Source organism: Sparus aurata, chromosome 24 (assembly GCF_900880675.1).
Source record: "Sparus aurata chromosome 24, fSpaAur1.1, whole genome shotgun sequence".
NCBI classification, from domain to species: domain Eukaryota; kingdom Metazoa; phylum Chordata; class Actinopteri; order Spariformes; family Sparidae; genus Sparus; species Sparus aurata.
In genome coordinates, this window is record NC_044210.1 from 21390570 (window position 1) to 21406977 (window position 16408).

General features: G+C 44.3%; 1 protein-coding gene across 1 annotated transcript; it reads right to left on the reverse strand.

Moving 5' to 3' along the window:
• Positions 1-10728: 10728 nt before the first annotated feature.
• On the reverse strand, positions 10729-16394 carry LOC115576648 (gastrula zinc finger protein XlCGF57.1-like). The gene is made up of 2 exons (XM_030409215.1): positions 16195-16394; positions 10729-12314 (listed from the first exon to the last, which is right to left on the reverse strand). The coding sequence occupies exons 1-2, from the start codon at positions 16232-16234 to the stop codon at positions 10921-10923; spliced, it is 1434 nt and encodes a 477-aa protein (XP_030265075.1). The 5' UTR covers positions 16235-16394; the 3' UTR covers positions 10729-10920.
• Positions 16395-16408: the final 14 nt, after the last annotated feature.

Genomic DNA, 16408 nt, shown 5'->3' on the forward strand with positions numbered 1-16408 from the left:
GGAAGTAGACCGGCGGCGGCGGCTTTCCTCCGAAATCATCGCAAGAAAGAGCGCCAGAGTGCACCTAGTTTGTGTAATTATCATGTACACCATATACGAAGTGTACAAAGATGTAGCTTCGTCTCGCTCTTCGTACGCCATCTTTCTTGAATGCCGAGGCAGCTGGTGACGTAAAGAGGTCAGCCAGAGGTGCGCCGTTAACACTAGTTGAAATGGGTACAGCGCCACCTAGCGTACCGGGGTATGACATGCTTTCGGCCAGTAATTCGATTTTCTCACTGGCATGTATACTCGGATAATTGCAGTTGTCCGATTGAGCAGCATAGTCGAACTATGGCTGTAATCTGACTAAGCTGTGCATGTAAACGCACTGACTGATACTATCTCCCTAAAACTCAACATTTTACCATGTTCGTATTTATTATTTCCTGTTCAGACTGAGTGGCTGCAACCTCTCAGAGAGAAGCTGTGAAGCTCTGTCCTCAGTTCTCAGCTCCCAGTCCTCTAGTCTGAGAGAGCTGGACCTGAGTAGCAACAACCTGCAGGATTCAGGAGTGAAGCGACTTTCTGCTGAACTGAAGAGTCCACACTGTGTCCTTGAAACTCTCAGGTCAGGATTCATTATTTTATTTCATTATGTCATGTAACTGTACAATTGGGGCAGGTCTTGTATCATACTGCTAAAATAATTTATTTGATTTAAGAGACCCAACATTTCCCCCATGAGCAAGCACTTGACACAGTGGCGTGAAAAAAACAGGCAGAAACCTCGAGCAGAACCAGACTTAGTGGTGGTCCGCCATCTCTCTCAACTGGTTGGGTTGAGAGAGAGACATCATCTGCCTCTTCAAAGCAGGAATCTTGTGTCAATATGCCACCTCACTGTAGGTGTGAAAGTTTCAAAGGTGGAATGGGGGGACGGTTTCATTCCACATCTGATCCTCCAACAGAGGTAGTAACAGAGCCACAACAGAGGTGAGATGACATATGTATGGGCAGGAGTGTGATGTTCTAAAAGTGTTTTCAATCTGTCAACTAACAGATCCCTCACTCATCAAAGTGACAATACAAAACCAATGACACCACAAATCTATATATATATTTGAAATGTGGGTCAGTCAGTCTATTCTGCACTTCAGTCCTGACTTGCATATCCCAACAACCATTGGATTGGTATGACATCCATGCTCCCCTCAGGATGAACTGTAATTACTTTGGTGATCCTCTGACATTTCATCTGATGCCATCATCAGGTCATCATTTTATCTGTACAACATTTTGGTTCATGACTAAATATTTGCAGAACTAATGGATTTTCCATCAGCTGTTTAGGGCCAATCAGTAAATTAGTGAAAACTAAGATGATGACTATAATAAATGTTAAACCCTTGAACACAGATCTGCACTGAATCATCAGGACCCTCAGATGATCTGTGATGTGTGTTGTTTTGTGTGTCTGCAGGCTGTCAGGTTGTCTGATCACAGAGGAAGGCTGTACTTCTCTGGCCTCAGCTCTGGACTCCAACCCCTCCCATCTGAGAGAGCTGGACCTGAGCTACAATCATCCAGGCGACTCAGGAGTGAAGCAGCTGTCTGCTCGACTGGAGGATCCAGGCTGGAGACTGGACACTCTCAGGTATGAGGATTGTAGATGGTTTAGTGTCGGGAGGTTGGCTTCATTTACTCCACCTCCAGTTGTTCAGTTCAGTTTAGGAGAAAAAAGGCAGCATAGCTTGAAGCCAATAGTTACTAGTGAAGAGAGGAAGATTAGAGGATGAGATGAAGATCAGCGACCAGGAGAGTCTTGGCACAAACACTAAAGTTACACCTCTTTCTTCAGACTAGTTTAGTGCCTGTCCAAAATGTGCCTGTCTGATTTCTTGGCCTCTGGTTTTGCTGCTTGATGAACCGCTCATCCAAACTACTTCACACTTCACACTGACGGCAGTGGATTATCAAAACAGTAACATTAAATCTTATTTCCACCATGTCACTGCTGTGTTATGGTTATGATTAACCTAATGTCATAGAAACTCTTTCTCTGAACTGGAGAATCAGTGTTTCTGCCATAGTGCTTGACTTTGAACTTAACCCTCTGGACTCTATTCTGGCCATTTGTGTCCACCTCACTTCCTTTTTGTTGATCATTTTAGCTGTGTTAAAGCATATGGAATGATATTTCCCAAGGGTCTGGATTTTTGGCTGATCTTTCAATTTTCAAAACCTGCTCTTTAAATATGTCAATATTATACTGTGTATCTACAATTGTACCTTATGGCTCTATCGTGGACACTTTTGGCCAATTGAAACCCATTAAAACCACATTTTTTAATTCCTTGTGATTTACAGTATAAAATCATATAATTTAGGTAAAATGGCTTTCATTCTAAACTCAACACTTGAAAATTTTAGTTTTTAATGTTTTTTACCAGATTGTGTCATTTGTCCATTTTTGGGCAAGGGAGCAATTTCAGTTAATATTCTTAGTTTCCACTAGGGGCGTATGATGGCTTCCTGCACTCCAATGGAGCAAATGAATGACACAATTTTGACATAGGTGTGATCCTTTAGTATTAGCAAGATAAAGTGACATAAATTACAGTGTATCATACCATACAAGTTTTGGTGAATTACTCTTGGTACAGGTTATTGAGCTTTGAGTTTCCAAGGCAAACCTGGCTGTGATGCACAGGTTGAAAACACCTGTAACTTTGATCTTTTAATAAAAAAATGCCACACACAACTACACAATAGCCTTTACATTCTCAAATAGCTGCTCTCCCAAAAAAAGGATCACAGGTCATCTTGACCTCTGGCTTCTGGGGAAACAAAAACAAAGTCTGACACTGTTTATAAATCTGTCCTGGAGTTTTTGCAGGTGCAGTCAGTACTAATGCTATAAGTGAGCCCATCAGCTCCCAGATCCTTCTTTATCTGCAAGATGGCTAGAAGGTCATATGCCCTGACTGAAGCACTTGAGTATGTGATTGGCTCAGAGAGTAAAGATGGAGAGAAATCCTCTGCGGTTGAGGAGGAGAAATCTTCTACCCAAGATGAGGACACGTCCTCTTCTGAAGATGATGGGACACCTTCCTCACAGGATGACAGCAACACCACTGATGACGAATTCCAGCCAGTGCCTGATTCCTCTTCCTCAGGGGAAGAGGACAGTACAGACACAGCGATGGAGGCCGATCAGCTGATGGCAGAGACAGAGGGGCTGGCGGGTGAGTGGATGTCTCGTCATGGGAAAATAATGTGGTTTCCCACTGCTGAAGAGACCCTGCACCACAATCCAGTATCCACTGGTTTCACCCCAGGGCCCACCCTGTATGCAGTTTCCCATATCAGCAACCTGAGGTCTGCCTTTGACCATTTTATTACAGAGGAGATCATTCAGCTGCTGTGCACCAACACAAACCTGCATGGAAGGCGAAGGTGTGAGGATTGGAAGAATGTGGATGAAGTGGAGATGAGAGTCTGCATTGGGATTCTGATTCTGGCTGGCATCTACCGCTCAAGACATGAAGCAACACATGGCATGTGGGATGCCAAGACAGGACGGGCCACGTTTTGTGCCACGATGTCCCTCTACAGCTTCACTCAGATCAGCGCTAACATCTGCTTTGATGACAGGCTCTCCCACCCAGGACGCTTCAGGAATGATAAACTCGCTGCATTTCGCACCCTGTGGGAAAAGTGGGTTGCTTGCCTCCCCCTCTTATTTAATCCAGGGGTTGATGTGTGTGTGTTGACGAGCAGCATGTTGCATTCATAGGTCATTGTGGACCTCGACCAGTTGCGTGCACAGACCTTTTGAAAGGCAGGGGCGAAAGGCAAAAAAAGGGCACATACAGCAAGTTCTTGCGACTGAAGAGGGCACAGTAGCGCGCGTTTTGGCTCAGAGGAGGGCACTTTAGTGCCTGATTTTGTCACCCAAGAGGGCAGTTTATCATGTTTTAACCAGCCAAGGGGGCAGTTTGTTGTGTTTTGCCAATCAAGAGGGCACTTTAATGCACTTTTTGGCTCCCAAGAGGGCGCTTCAGCGCGCGTTTTGGCTCCCAAGATGGTGCTTCAGCGCGCATTTTGGCTCCCAAGAGGGCACTTTAGCAAGCATTTTGGCACCCAAGAGGGCACTTTAGTGTGCATTTTCCAACAATTAGGCCACTGCCCATCCCCCCATGCACACCACTGACATCTACAATATATTCCCAACAAGCCTGCACAGTATGGCATTAAAATCTGGTTCACCTGTGATGTGGCAACCTCCTATGCCTGGAGCATGGAGATTTACATGGGAAAACGACCCAGTTAATTCTGGAATTGATTAAAATTTTGGATTTCATGATCAGGACTGATGTCAAATTTGAAAAAAGGAGCAAATATTTTCAGTATATAGTGTTTGTATATAGCATTTTGTAAGCAAACAGGAGGTGGACACTTTTGGCCATGCATAAACTAAGAGGGAGTTTTTATGTTTTTTCTGCCACTGCACAAACAGCTAATGAAGCATAAAAATCATTGATACTGCTTATTATTGACAACCATTTAGCTGCAATGATAGTTAAAGAATAATTCAGGTAGCATGTATTATTTTGCAAAAACATGGTGATTTAATGCTATTCTCCCTTATAAATCATCAGAATTATGTTATCTAATAGGCATTTAAAGGGTTAAAATTCAGAATTTGAATGAAATTTTAGTTTTCATGACCAGGACTGATGCAAATTTAAAAAACGGGGGAAAAAAAGTGGAATTATTTTTATATATGTATTAGTTTTATAGCATTTTAGAAATGTAAACAGGAGGTGGACACTTTTGGCCACGAACAAGCTGAGAGGGAGTTTTTATGTTTTTCTGTCACTGCACAAAAAACTAATGAAGCATAAAAATCATTGATACTGCTTATTATTGACACACATTAAGCTGCAATGATGGTTAAAGAATAATACAGGTAGCATGTATTATTTTGTAAAAACATGCTGATTTAATGCTATTCTCCCTTACAAATCATCAGCATTATGTTATCTAATAGGCATTTAAAGGGTTAAAATTCTGACTTTGAATGAAATTTTAGTTTTCATGACCAGGACTGATGCAAATTTAAAAAACTGGTTAAAAAAAATGGAATTTTTTAAATATATATATTAGTTTTATAGCATTTTGAAAATGTAAACAGGAGGTGGACACTTTTGGCCACGAACAAAGTGAGAGGGAGTTTTTTCTACTTTACCTTCCCTGCACAAATATAACAATGCATAATAATCAATGTTGGTGTTAATCAGTTACATATCTCAGACTGTGTTATTGATAATACAAGATAAACCGGTAGCACTGAGAAGATAGGCAGTGATCATTTTTGTGGTAGTTTTCCAACAAGCGCATTGTGCAAACAAATCGGCGTTTGAGGGGTTAAAAAATTAAAAATGAATTAATTTTTTGTACTTATGACAAGAACTGATATTAATTAAACATTTTATGCAGTAAAAGCATCAAAAAACATACAAAATCCCAAAAATTACAGACTCAATCTGTTGGTGGCCATTTTTGGCCACGAACAAGCTGAGAGGGTAGTAAAAACGAACAAGGCCAGAGGGTTAAAAGGTTCTGACGGAGGGGCGCAGCTGAGCAGCAATGTGTGAGGACGTGGTTTTGTAAGCTCTGCCTAGAACTAACATTTATTTAACATTTCTCCTCTCCTTCTCTTCTTTTCTGGGAGGAGCATGGCTTTAAAACGCCAAATCCCTCAAATTAGTCGTGTTTTTAATTAAAAACTGCTCAAAATGCCTAAATCTCAAAAGCCAAAGTCACGGCCAGAAGCCTCAGACTCGCCTGATGTGGATCCGGCCGTGGAAGTGGGGTCAGGGTCAGATGCCGATGCAATCGTGGCTGCCATAAAGCAAAAAGAGCATTGTGAGGATCAACTCATCTGTGACGGCAGCTGCAGGTGAACTAAACAAAAAAATAGACAACCTGGCGAGTGATTTAAGGACAGAAATCCATGCAGAGTTTACAAAGGTAATTGAAGGAGTGCACAAGGAAAACGCCACATTTGCAACGCGCATTGATGATCTCGAGGAGCAAGCTAATTGTCATGCTAACCGGGTTATAGTACTTGAAGCTAATGTTAATACGCTGTCTACACAAGTAACCCGGTTGGCAGACGGATTATCACGAACTACAAACCAGCCCGCGCTCCTCTGATGAACCCCGACAAATCCCTCGCGAACTTGACGAATTAAACTTCTATGCCCGCTTAGAGGCGACTGGCCAACGCGCCAACATAATTACCGACGGAGAGGAGACAGCTCTCACAATGACGGAGCACGATGTGAGGAGGACACTGAGGAGAGTGAATCCCAGGAAGGCAGCAGATCCAGATGGGATCACAGGCCGTGTCTTTAAGGCCTGTGCTAACCATCTGGCACCTGTCCTGACAGTAATATTCAATCTGTTCCTCTCTCAGTGTATTGTCCCAAACTGCTTCAAACAGTCTGTTATAGTTCCTGTGCCCAAGAAACCCCAGCCCAACTGTCTGAATGACTATTGCCCCATAGCCCTAACATCTGTGGTGATGAAGTGTTTTGAAAGATTAGTGAAGCCCTTGATCACCTCCTCCCTGCCTGCAACCCTAGACCCGCGACAATTCACCTACCGCCCCAATAGATTCACGGATGACGCCATTTCTCATCTACTCCACACCATCCCGGCCCACCTGGACACCAAGAGGGGATCCTACGCTAGGTTGCTGTTCATTGATTACAGATCAGCTTTTAACGCCATAATCCTCTCCAGGTTGGTCCAAAAACTGTGTAACCTGAGCCTGCATCCCTCACTGTGCCGTTGGATCCACAGCTTCCTCACAGAGAGATCGCAGGTGGTGTGTGTGGGTCGTCATATGTCCTCCCCCCTCACCCTCAGTACTGGCTCCCCCCAAGGATGCATTCTGAGCCCCTTGCTGTACCCCTTGTACACTTATGACTGCACGGCCACTTTGGAATCCAATACCATCTTCATAAAATTTGCAGATGATGCAGCTGTACCGGACCCTAATCTCCAATAATGACAAGTCTGCTTACCGGACCGAGATCAAACACCTTGTGGACTGGAGTGAGGACAACAACTTAAAACTCAACACTTGCAAAACAAAGGAGCTAATAGTGGACTTAAGCAGTTGACAACGAATATGTCTTAAAAATAAGAGCTTTACACTGCACCCCATTGGAATGTAAAACTGGGTTCATAGTGGGGGCTTTTAATTTGAAAGTAGCGACCGTCCTTAGCTTGTGGACACAACATCAAGCTAACACAACAAAACATCTATAGAGACCGAGGAGATGCTAGCATCTCCTGGATCTCAGCGGCTGTCCAGTTGTTCATCTTAATGTCCGCGGATGAAGTGATGGACTGACTGCTGTGATCAGCTGTTTCCTGGTTTTAAAACTACGCGGCTGTGGGTCACAACAATGCAGGTCATCCACATCTCCGCCCACCTCACGCAGAGGCCGGCACATTGACGTCTCGTTTTTAGATAGCAGGCGAGGTGGAAATAAGTGTACCCTCCGAGGCAGAAAATCAGCTGACCAGAGCAGACCCCCAATTTGCTGCCCTCTGTCTAAAACCGCGGACCGAGCAGCCAAAAGGACGGGCAAATTGGCGGCTTGCTGCCCTGTCTAAAAACGGCTTCACTGTGTGAGGAGAGTGGCAGAGGTGAAGAGGCTCAGGGAGAACAGGGAGAAGCAGCCTGATGGACAGTGTTGGGAAAGTTCACTTTCTACATGAACTAGTTCAAAGTTCAGTTCACACATTTTAAAATGAAATAGTTCAGTTCATAGTTCATAATTCAAAATTTTGAAATAAGTTCACAGTTCCAAAAATGAACTAGTTCATAGTTTTTTTTCTAAAATGTTGCAAATATTTTTCTAAATTATTGCCACAGCCCATATAGAACCACAGACAGCTATTTATCAGTTTTAACAATGAAACTGCAGCTCTCCGACAATATACTGCAAAACCAGGTTGTCCAGCTGCGGCTGGGAGATGAAGACAGCGGAGCCGCTACTGTACACCGTTAATGTGATTTGGGTGGTAGAGGATCTGTTTTGGCTGCCGTGTCTTTTGATTTTATATTTACTCGCACATACCTTGAAAGTTGATGTACGGAGTTGCTTCTTGCGCGCTGGGCAAAGTTTACACAAAAGGGTCAGATTTTTCCCACCTGGATCATCACTGACCTTCTCATTAAATTGTTTTAAGTAATCATACAAAGATGCTGTATTAATGGTGGTGGCAAAGACAGAGGTAGTGCTGCTGCCTTCATTTGTTTTTGCCTCAATGCTTAGCATGTTGATGACGTATGCTGCGGTGCGACTCTGTGGTGGCTGGTGTTATGGGTGTTGTGACTGTTCAAGACGAAATGATCTGTGTTCGTATGGTAAGGCCTCACTGCATGTTTGGTATGCAGCTCTTTCTGTCTGAACTAGTAAAGTTTTGTTTTGATCGAAAGTAAAGCGAGTTGCACAAACCTCTCGTCCAGCGTCCTTTTATACATAACAGCCAGTTTTTCTGCTACATATTAAGGCCTGTCTGTTTTAGCTGGTTTTCGCCTGAAATCTGTTGGAAATCTGGCACTGTCTTGAATGAAGTTCAACTGTGAGAACGCCGTTCACAAACGCCAGAATGAACTCGTTCACAAAAAACGTTCGCCAGGCAGAAATACATGCGTTCAGTTCACGTTCGCCCAAAATATGAACGAGTTCATGAACGATCGTTCATTGAACGTGTTCAGGCACAACACTGCTGATGGACAGATTGTGTTTCTGTGTATGAGAGTCATGTCATGTCCATGTTTGCATGCTGAAAGAGGATGTGCTGCTCTGACCCCCCTCCTCCTTTCAGGGTGGAGCCTGCTGGAGTCCGATGGTTGATACCAGGTCTGAGGAAGTGTGAGTGTCTTTTTACTGTCATTCATCCAAACACTGTGACATCACTCATTCACATCTGTGATGTCATCATCACACTGATGATGACACATTAATAACTGCAGCTGTGTTGTGTCTTTTTCTCTCCATCAGATTCCTGTGAGCTCACAGTCGACACAAACACAGTCCACAGAAGGATCAAACTGTCTGACAACAACAGGAAGATGACATATGTGAAGAAGGATCAGTCATATCCTGATCATCCAGAGAGGTTTGAGACCTTGTTTCCTCAGCTGCTGTGTAGAACTGGTCTGACTGGTCACTGTTACTGGGAGGTCAAGTGGAGCGGAACAGTTTATATATCAGTGAGTTACAGAAGAATCAAAAGGAAAGAAGTCAGAGGAGGCTATAAAGACTGTGAGTTTGGATGGAATGATCAGTCCTGGAGTCTGGAGTGCGATGATTATGGTCGTTACTCTGTCAGTCACAATAGGAAAACAACACCCGTCTCCCCCTCCTCCTCCTCCTCCCCCTCTGGTAGAGTAGCAGTGTATGTGGACTGTCCTGCTGGCACTCTGTCCTTCTACAGAGTCTCCTCTGACTCACTGATCCACCTCCACACCTTCAACACCACATTCACTGAACCTCTTTATCCTGGATTTGGAGTCTACTGGCCCATGTCTGGTTCCTCCTCAGTGAGTCTGTGTGGTGTTTAGTGTGCAGAGTCTCCTCCTGTCACAGAAACATTGTCAGTGCTGAACAGTTGAGTCTGTACAGGATCACAGTCACATCAATCTTTCAGCTTCTTGGAATAAATTCATCAGTCAACTTTGTACAAAATGATTCAAAGTGATTGAAAAGATTCTTCATTTCCATTTGAAACTTCTTCTTCCATTAAATTGCGAATTAAATTGCGTTGACTTGTACTTTCTGTCATGTGTTGTTTTGAATTCTGGCTCTTGTTCCAATAAAATCCACAACTATTAGTGAAATGTAAGAAAGAGAAAACATTGACTCGTCTGCAGCTTTAATTGTGAAGAATCATTGTGAACAAAGTTGTAAATGGACAGTAAAATCTGATCAAATGTACTCGACACTCCACCTGAAACACTCTGACTTGTTTCATGTGTTTCTAATGATGAAACTAAAAGTTTGATGGTGTTGGTTAACACATGTAATTCTGTCCGTAGTGACAGAGTCAGAAACTGCACAACATCTCTTCATTTCTGTCTGATTATTCTATGAGAAGAAAACACATTTGAATGACAATCATTGTGTTTCTCTCAGTGTTTTGTGGCTGTTGAAGTTCGGCTGTAATTTCAGGACGTTTGTTGGATTCGAAACCAAACAGCTGTGAGAAATAAATGTAATAAATAAAAGTCCACTGAGTGAAGATCAGCAGTGTCTTGTGTCTTCGTCGAGTCCTGGTCCTGGTCCAGGTCCTGGTCCAGAGCTCTTCTTCCCTCTGAACTGAAGCTGTGGAGCTTCACACAGTCACATCACTCTGACTGCTTACCAGACAGCCGCTGAGATCAGGGAGATGCAGCGTCTCCTGGATCTCAGCGGCTGTTTAGAAAGACAGGCCGGCACATTGCCGTAATTACCTTGGAGCAAATGTGCCGCCTTTTCTATCTAAAAAAGGCTACTGTTTCACTTCAGTTTAATCACAAATGAACAATAAATGACAAATATTATATATCTGACTGGTTGTTTCCCAAATGATGAATCAAAACAGTCATTAAAGGATCAGAAGTGTTTGTCAGTAACATGTTCTTAAAACAAATGAAAACACGTTGAAGCCGTGAGATTCTTTGAATCAGTTTTAATTCGATGAACACCACCACATGACATAGATACGATTAAAAACAGAATCAAAACGATGGTTTGGTTTGACCTGAACTGAAGACAAAGAGGTTTGCAGTGAGCTGCGTTGAGATAAGACTCGTCCTGTTCTTCAGTCCTGCTGTAAGAAATCAACTCACCAAGCATCTCTGAAGCTTCATTTGTCTCCACCACTCTCACCAGCACACTTGTGTTTTTTGATGTTAACGAGCTGAGTGAATCTTTTTCCACAAACGCTGCAACTGAACGGTTTCTCCCCCGTGTGGACAATCAGGTGTCGTCTCAGAGTCCCTCCGTCTCCAAACCCTTTACCACAGACTGAACAGATGAACGGTTTCTCCCCGGTGTGGACGGTCAGGTGTTGTGTCAGTGTTGTCTTCAGAGCAAACGTTTTACCACAAACGCTGCAACTGAACGGTTTCTCCCCTGTGTGGACGTTCAAGTGTCGTTTCAGATTTCCGCGATCTGCGAATCTTCTCGTGCAGACTGAGCAGCTGTAGGGTTTCTCACCCGTATGCTTCCTCATGTGTGTCGACAGATTGCCATGGTGCTTGAAAGTTGCTTTACAAACTGAGCACGAGTAATTCTTTTCTCCAGTGTGAACTCTGGAGTGACGAGTCAGAGCTGAGCCTTGTGCAAAATTTTTCCCACAAACAGAGCAGCTGTAGGGTTTCTCTCCTGTGTGGACTCTCATGTGTTCTTTCAGATGTCCGTTCTCAGCAAACCTCTTACCACAAACTGAACAACTGCAGGGTTTCTCACCAGTATGAATTCTTGTGTGTTTGGATAAGCTGCATCTGTCGCTGAAACTTGTTTCACAGACCGAGCATGTGAAGGGTTTCTCTCCGGTGTGAACTCTTAGGTGAGCTGTCAACCTTGAATATATTACAAACCCTTTCCCACAGACAGAACAACTGAAGGGTTTCTCCCCCGTGTGGATTTTCATGTGCCTCACAACCCCTCCTCTCCGCTGGAACGTCTTGTCACAGAATGAGCAGCTGAAGCATTTCTCTTCTGAGTGACGTCTCATGTGGGTTGTGAAGAATTTCTTCCGACGGTAACTTTTACCACAAACTGAGCAGCTGAATGGTTTTACTTCGGTTTGGGTTCCATCATCTTTATGTTGGTCCCCCTTGTGGTCAGAGTTTAAACCTGACTGAGGTTCCCTGGTTTCCTCCCAGTCATGACTGTCATCAGTCTCGGGTTCAGCGCCGTCATCAGTTTCGGGTTGTAAATGTCGATATGGATCTGAGGTCCTGGCTGGTTCTGGTCCTCCACAGTCCTCTCCACCAGCTTCTGTTTTGATCTCTTCAGTTGGTCTGTGATGAAGCTGTGAGGACTGAGGTTCCTCTTCATCATCATCTTCACTCTTCACAGGGACAGGAGTGAATGTGAACTTGATGACATCATCCTCCTCCTGATTGGTCCACAGATCCTCCTCTTCCTCTTTAATGTGTGGCAGCTCTGGTGGGTCCTGCTGGTCCAGACTGGAGCTCCAGTTCTGCTGCTCTGGAGGATCCTCTTCTTTACACACCATCAGCAGCTGGACGTCTGTGGAGAATAAAGAAATACAGACAGTCTGTTAACATTCAGACCAGCGACACCTCTGCTGTTGTACCTGTGTGGAGGAATGCTGCAGGTGTTGTAGAACATGTGATGAAAGCAGCTGTGAGTCCCAGTTCATGTTCTGTGCACATGTGTCAGTTCTGATAAACCTCTCAGCTGGAGATATGAAAATGTTTCACTGCTTCAGAATATGTAGAAGACGTTTTGTTTCATATTCTGACTGTTGTAAGTTTAACTGTCAGTCATGTCGGTCTTCCTGTTAGAGGCAGTTTTTCTCTGCAGTGTCACCAAGTGCTCCTCATGAGAGAGATGTTGGGTCTCAGTTAATGAATCATGTTTTGGTTTCGGACCTGCTCAGAGTGGAAAGTGTCATGAGACGACTTATGAAGCAAACAGTGCGACCTAACAGGTAGGAGGTCCACCATTACTCTCCTTCCTGTTAGGTCGCACAAGGGGAGCGACACTTTCTGTCTGCCATGACGGCGGCGAGTGGAACATGCTACTGCTAACGTGAGTTGTTCAAAAACCTTCTTTTTAGTAAACTCTGTGTACACAAACATTGTTCTCAATGCTCATGTTCATGTGTAGAGACCCTGGTGATACTATGAACAATGTTTTATGTTGTGTCGAGACTTCTCAGTGTTTGTGTTATATTGAAACATGCAAAGGGAAATAAAAAAACTGTCTTCAAAATCCGTCTTTGTTTTGTTGTTGTTGTTGTGGTTAAATAACAGAATATTTCTCGTAGAGCTGATTCTCTCATGATGATCTAACTCATCTGATTGCGATCAGTTGAAGTCAAAGTACCGACACTCCTCCTGAATCACGTCTCAACACTGATGTTGAGGTATCGGGTCAGAACCGTCATCTTCAGGGGCCCATTAGCTCAGTTGGTAGAGCAGCACCATGTACAGAGGCCTTGTCCTGCTGCAGCGGCTCTGGGTTCGAGTCCCGGCCTGAGACGGTTCTCTGAGCTGTCCCATCAATAAAGGCCAAACAAACATAAATATGCAAATAATCTCATCTTGACTTTGGGAGGTTTTAAACCACCGTGTATCAGGATATAACCTGAGAATATTCTGATGTTGTTTTGAGTCCATGTTGTCCTGATCCAATCACAGCCTCTCGTGTCAACAGTCAGGTCGCCTGTTAAAAGACAAAAACTAAACTCCAGATTTGTTTCTAACTTGTTTCCACAGACCTGCTGCTTGTTTCTGTCTCAAGTTCTGGCAACACTCACTGTGTTTACATGCACATCTTAGTCAGATTACAGTCATAGTTCGACTCTGCTGCTCAATCAGACAACTGCAATTATCCGAGTATACATGCTGGTGAGAAAATCGAATTACTGGCCGAAAGCATGTCATACCCGGTACGCTAGGTATCGCTGTGCCCATTTCAACTAGTGTTAACGGCGCACCTCCGGCTGACCTCTTGATGTCACCAGCTGCCTCGGCATTCAAGAAAGATGGCGTACAAAGAGCGAGACGAAGCTACATCTTTGTACACTTCGTATATGGTGTACATGATAATTACACACACTAGGTGCACTCTGGCGCTCTTTCTTGTGGTGATTTCGGAGGAAAGACGCCGTCGCCGTCCGTCTACTTCCGGCTCACAGCCACGGGGAAAAATCTCGCGCCTGCGCAGAACGCAAAATCCGATCCGCTTGCAATTTATAAATGCAGGAGTAATGCGACTATCAATCGAATAATCTACATGGTGAAATTCGAATATGAGAAATCTGATCCGGTCCGATTTTAGTCAGACTAAGGTGTATACATGCATCTTAAAGATCCGTTCATAGTCAGACTAACCCAGTAATTCGGTTTTCGTGAGTGTCATGTAAACGCACTGACAGCTTATCACCTCCACCAGGTGAACCTGCGCACAATCAGTGTGGTGCCGTGAGCTCGGACTGAGCCCGGCCCGGTTTGTTGTTCAGCTTCAGCTGGACCTTCAGAGGACGCCATGTTGAGGAAGAACGTTTGAGCCATTAGAGACAAAAACACATCAGCTCAGATTTAAAACCCAGCGAGTTCTGATGAGGACAGTCGGATCATCAGAACTGCTTCTGTCTTCATATCAGCGTGGACCAGATGCTGCGGTGACATCATCAGGTTTGTTGTGTTGAGTCTGGATGTGAGACGTGTCGTCTCGTCTTCTTGTTGGACTCGCTGCTGTTTGTACGCAGAGGAAACACTGAGATGGACTCTGGTTCTGGTCCCACTGTTTCCTCTGCGTGGATCCAGAAGCACCGTGCGTCTGATGAAATGTGACGCAGCAGCTGAATGTTCATTATTATTAATGGTGCAGGCTACGCTTTAGCTCATACCACTTTTCCACCAACATCATTGGACCTACACAGGTTTTTAGACGTGGGTCAGCCCATAAAAACCACCTGGTGACCCCTGAGACCGTCCGCAGGTCCGACCGCCTGAGGCGCCATGTTGGACGTCACTGACGTCACGAATGCACCGGAAACATTCACGGTTGCAGGTCCGCTTACTATAAGGCTTGTTTGTCTGTAAAGTTGCTTATAAACTGTCACACAGCGGTGAGGTTTTGTCTTGTCTTGGGTTTTTGTCTCGTGAACTTCCTATTTTATTTTGAAAGTCTAACTCTCCTCTCGTTTCAGGCCACTTGCCCTTCCTCGTGTGTGTCCAGTCTGATGTCTCCCTGATCCCTCATTGTTTCCACCTGTTCCCCTCGTGTGTGTGTGTGTGTGTGTATAAGTTCACCTCTCCGTTTGTCTTGTGCCAAACTGTCTCGCAGCTCAGTCTTGCAGTTTTTGTGTTTCCTCTGAGTGATTTTCTTTTGTTACATTTTTACAGCTTAGTCTGCTGGAGTAGTTTTGTTTTATAGCCTTGTCCCTTCCTCATTTTGAGAGATTTTCTGTTGTACCTTTTTCATACCATATCATATTTCAGTGTAGCAGAGTATTGTCAGGATATCTCTTTTCACAGCCTGTTTCTTTATCACTCATTTTTGATGCTTGGATTTCCAGAATAAAAGCCTGTGAGTTTCTACTTGCTCTGCATCTGATTCTGGTCTGACATAAATATTGGTAGTCGTGGGTTTTTTGGGCTTGTTCTTCCTCGATCTTCTTCCTATTGTATTTCATGTTGTTTTCAAGTCCTGGAACTAAAACAAAAAAGGATCACAACATATAAAAACAATAATGAAAACAATAATAAATGCAATACATTTATGGATTCAGGCTGATATTTAGATGCCTGTTTAAACTGTAATAATCTCTCTCCCTTTTTTTTTTTTTTGGTACCACGACCAGAGAAGTCGCTTGTTTTCATTGGCCCGCTTGCTTGTTTCTCTCGCGAGATCTGGCAACACTGGAAACATTAGTAACAGAAGAGAAAACAATCACAGAGACACGACCCGTTTACTGCCAGAATCTGAGCCATTCGGCCCAGTAACATTCAGAGAGTCCAGAAGAACCGCACCATCAAATTATTTAGTCCTCCTTTAAGTTTGCTGGGCTCTAAACCAGAGGCTGAGCTTCGGTCGGTGATCCAGATGTTCCCACAGCAGGGGTGACTTACCTTTGGATCAGAGCCGAGCCGAGCCGAGCCGAGCCGGTTCTGCTGCAGAGTCCACTGACCCGGGTGAGTTTACACATTCACACAGTACATAAAGCCTGATGTGTCCAGTGGAAAGGAGGAAGAACACTGAGTCCACATCATGGTTCTGACCCGCAGAGTTCTGAACATGTGACTGGACTCGGTCTCATGTTCGGATCAACAACCTTCATCTGGTCACGTTGATCTGAAGACGTGACTCGTCATAACTCCCCTGACGTCACTGTACCGCAGATTATTAATGACCAGTTCATACAGATGTGACCAACCTGCTCTGTGACGTCTGACGTCCAGATGTTCCACCGACATGTCTGACGTCACTTCACGTCCGTCTGCTTCCTGCTGACAGGCTCCGTTAGCTCCGTTAGCTCTGTTAGCTTCGTTAGCTCCGTACTACAGCAGCAGATCCTCCACATGTTCGGCTCAGAGTCTGTCCGCACAGCTGTCTGCACATCTGGACACTTCGCCTCCGTCAACAGCTCA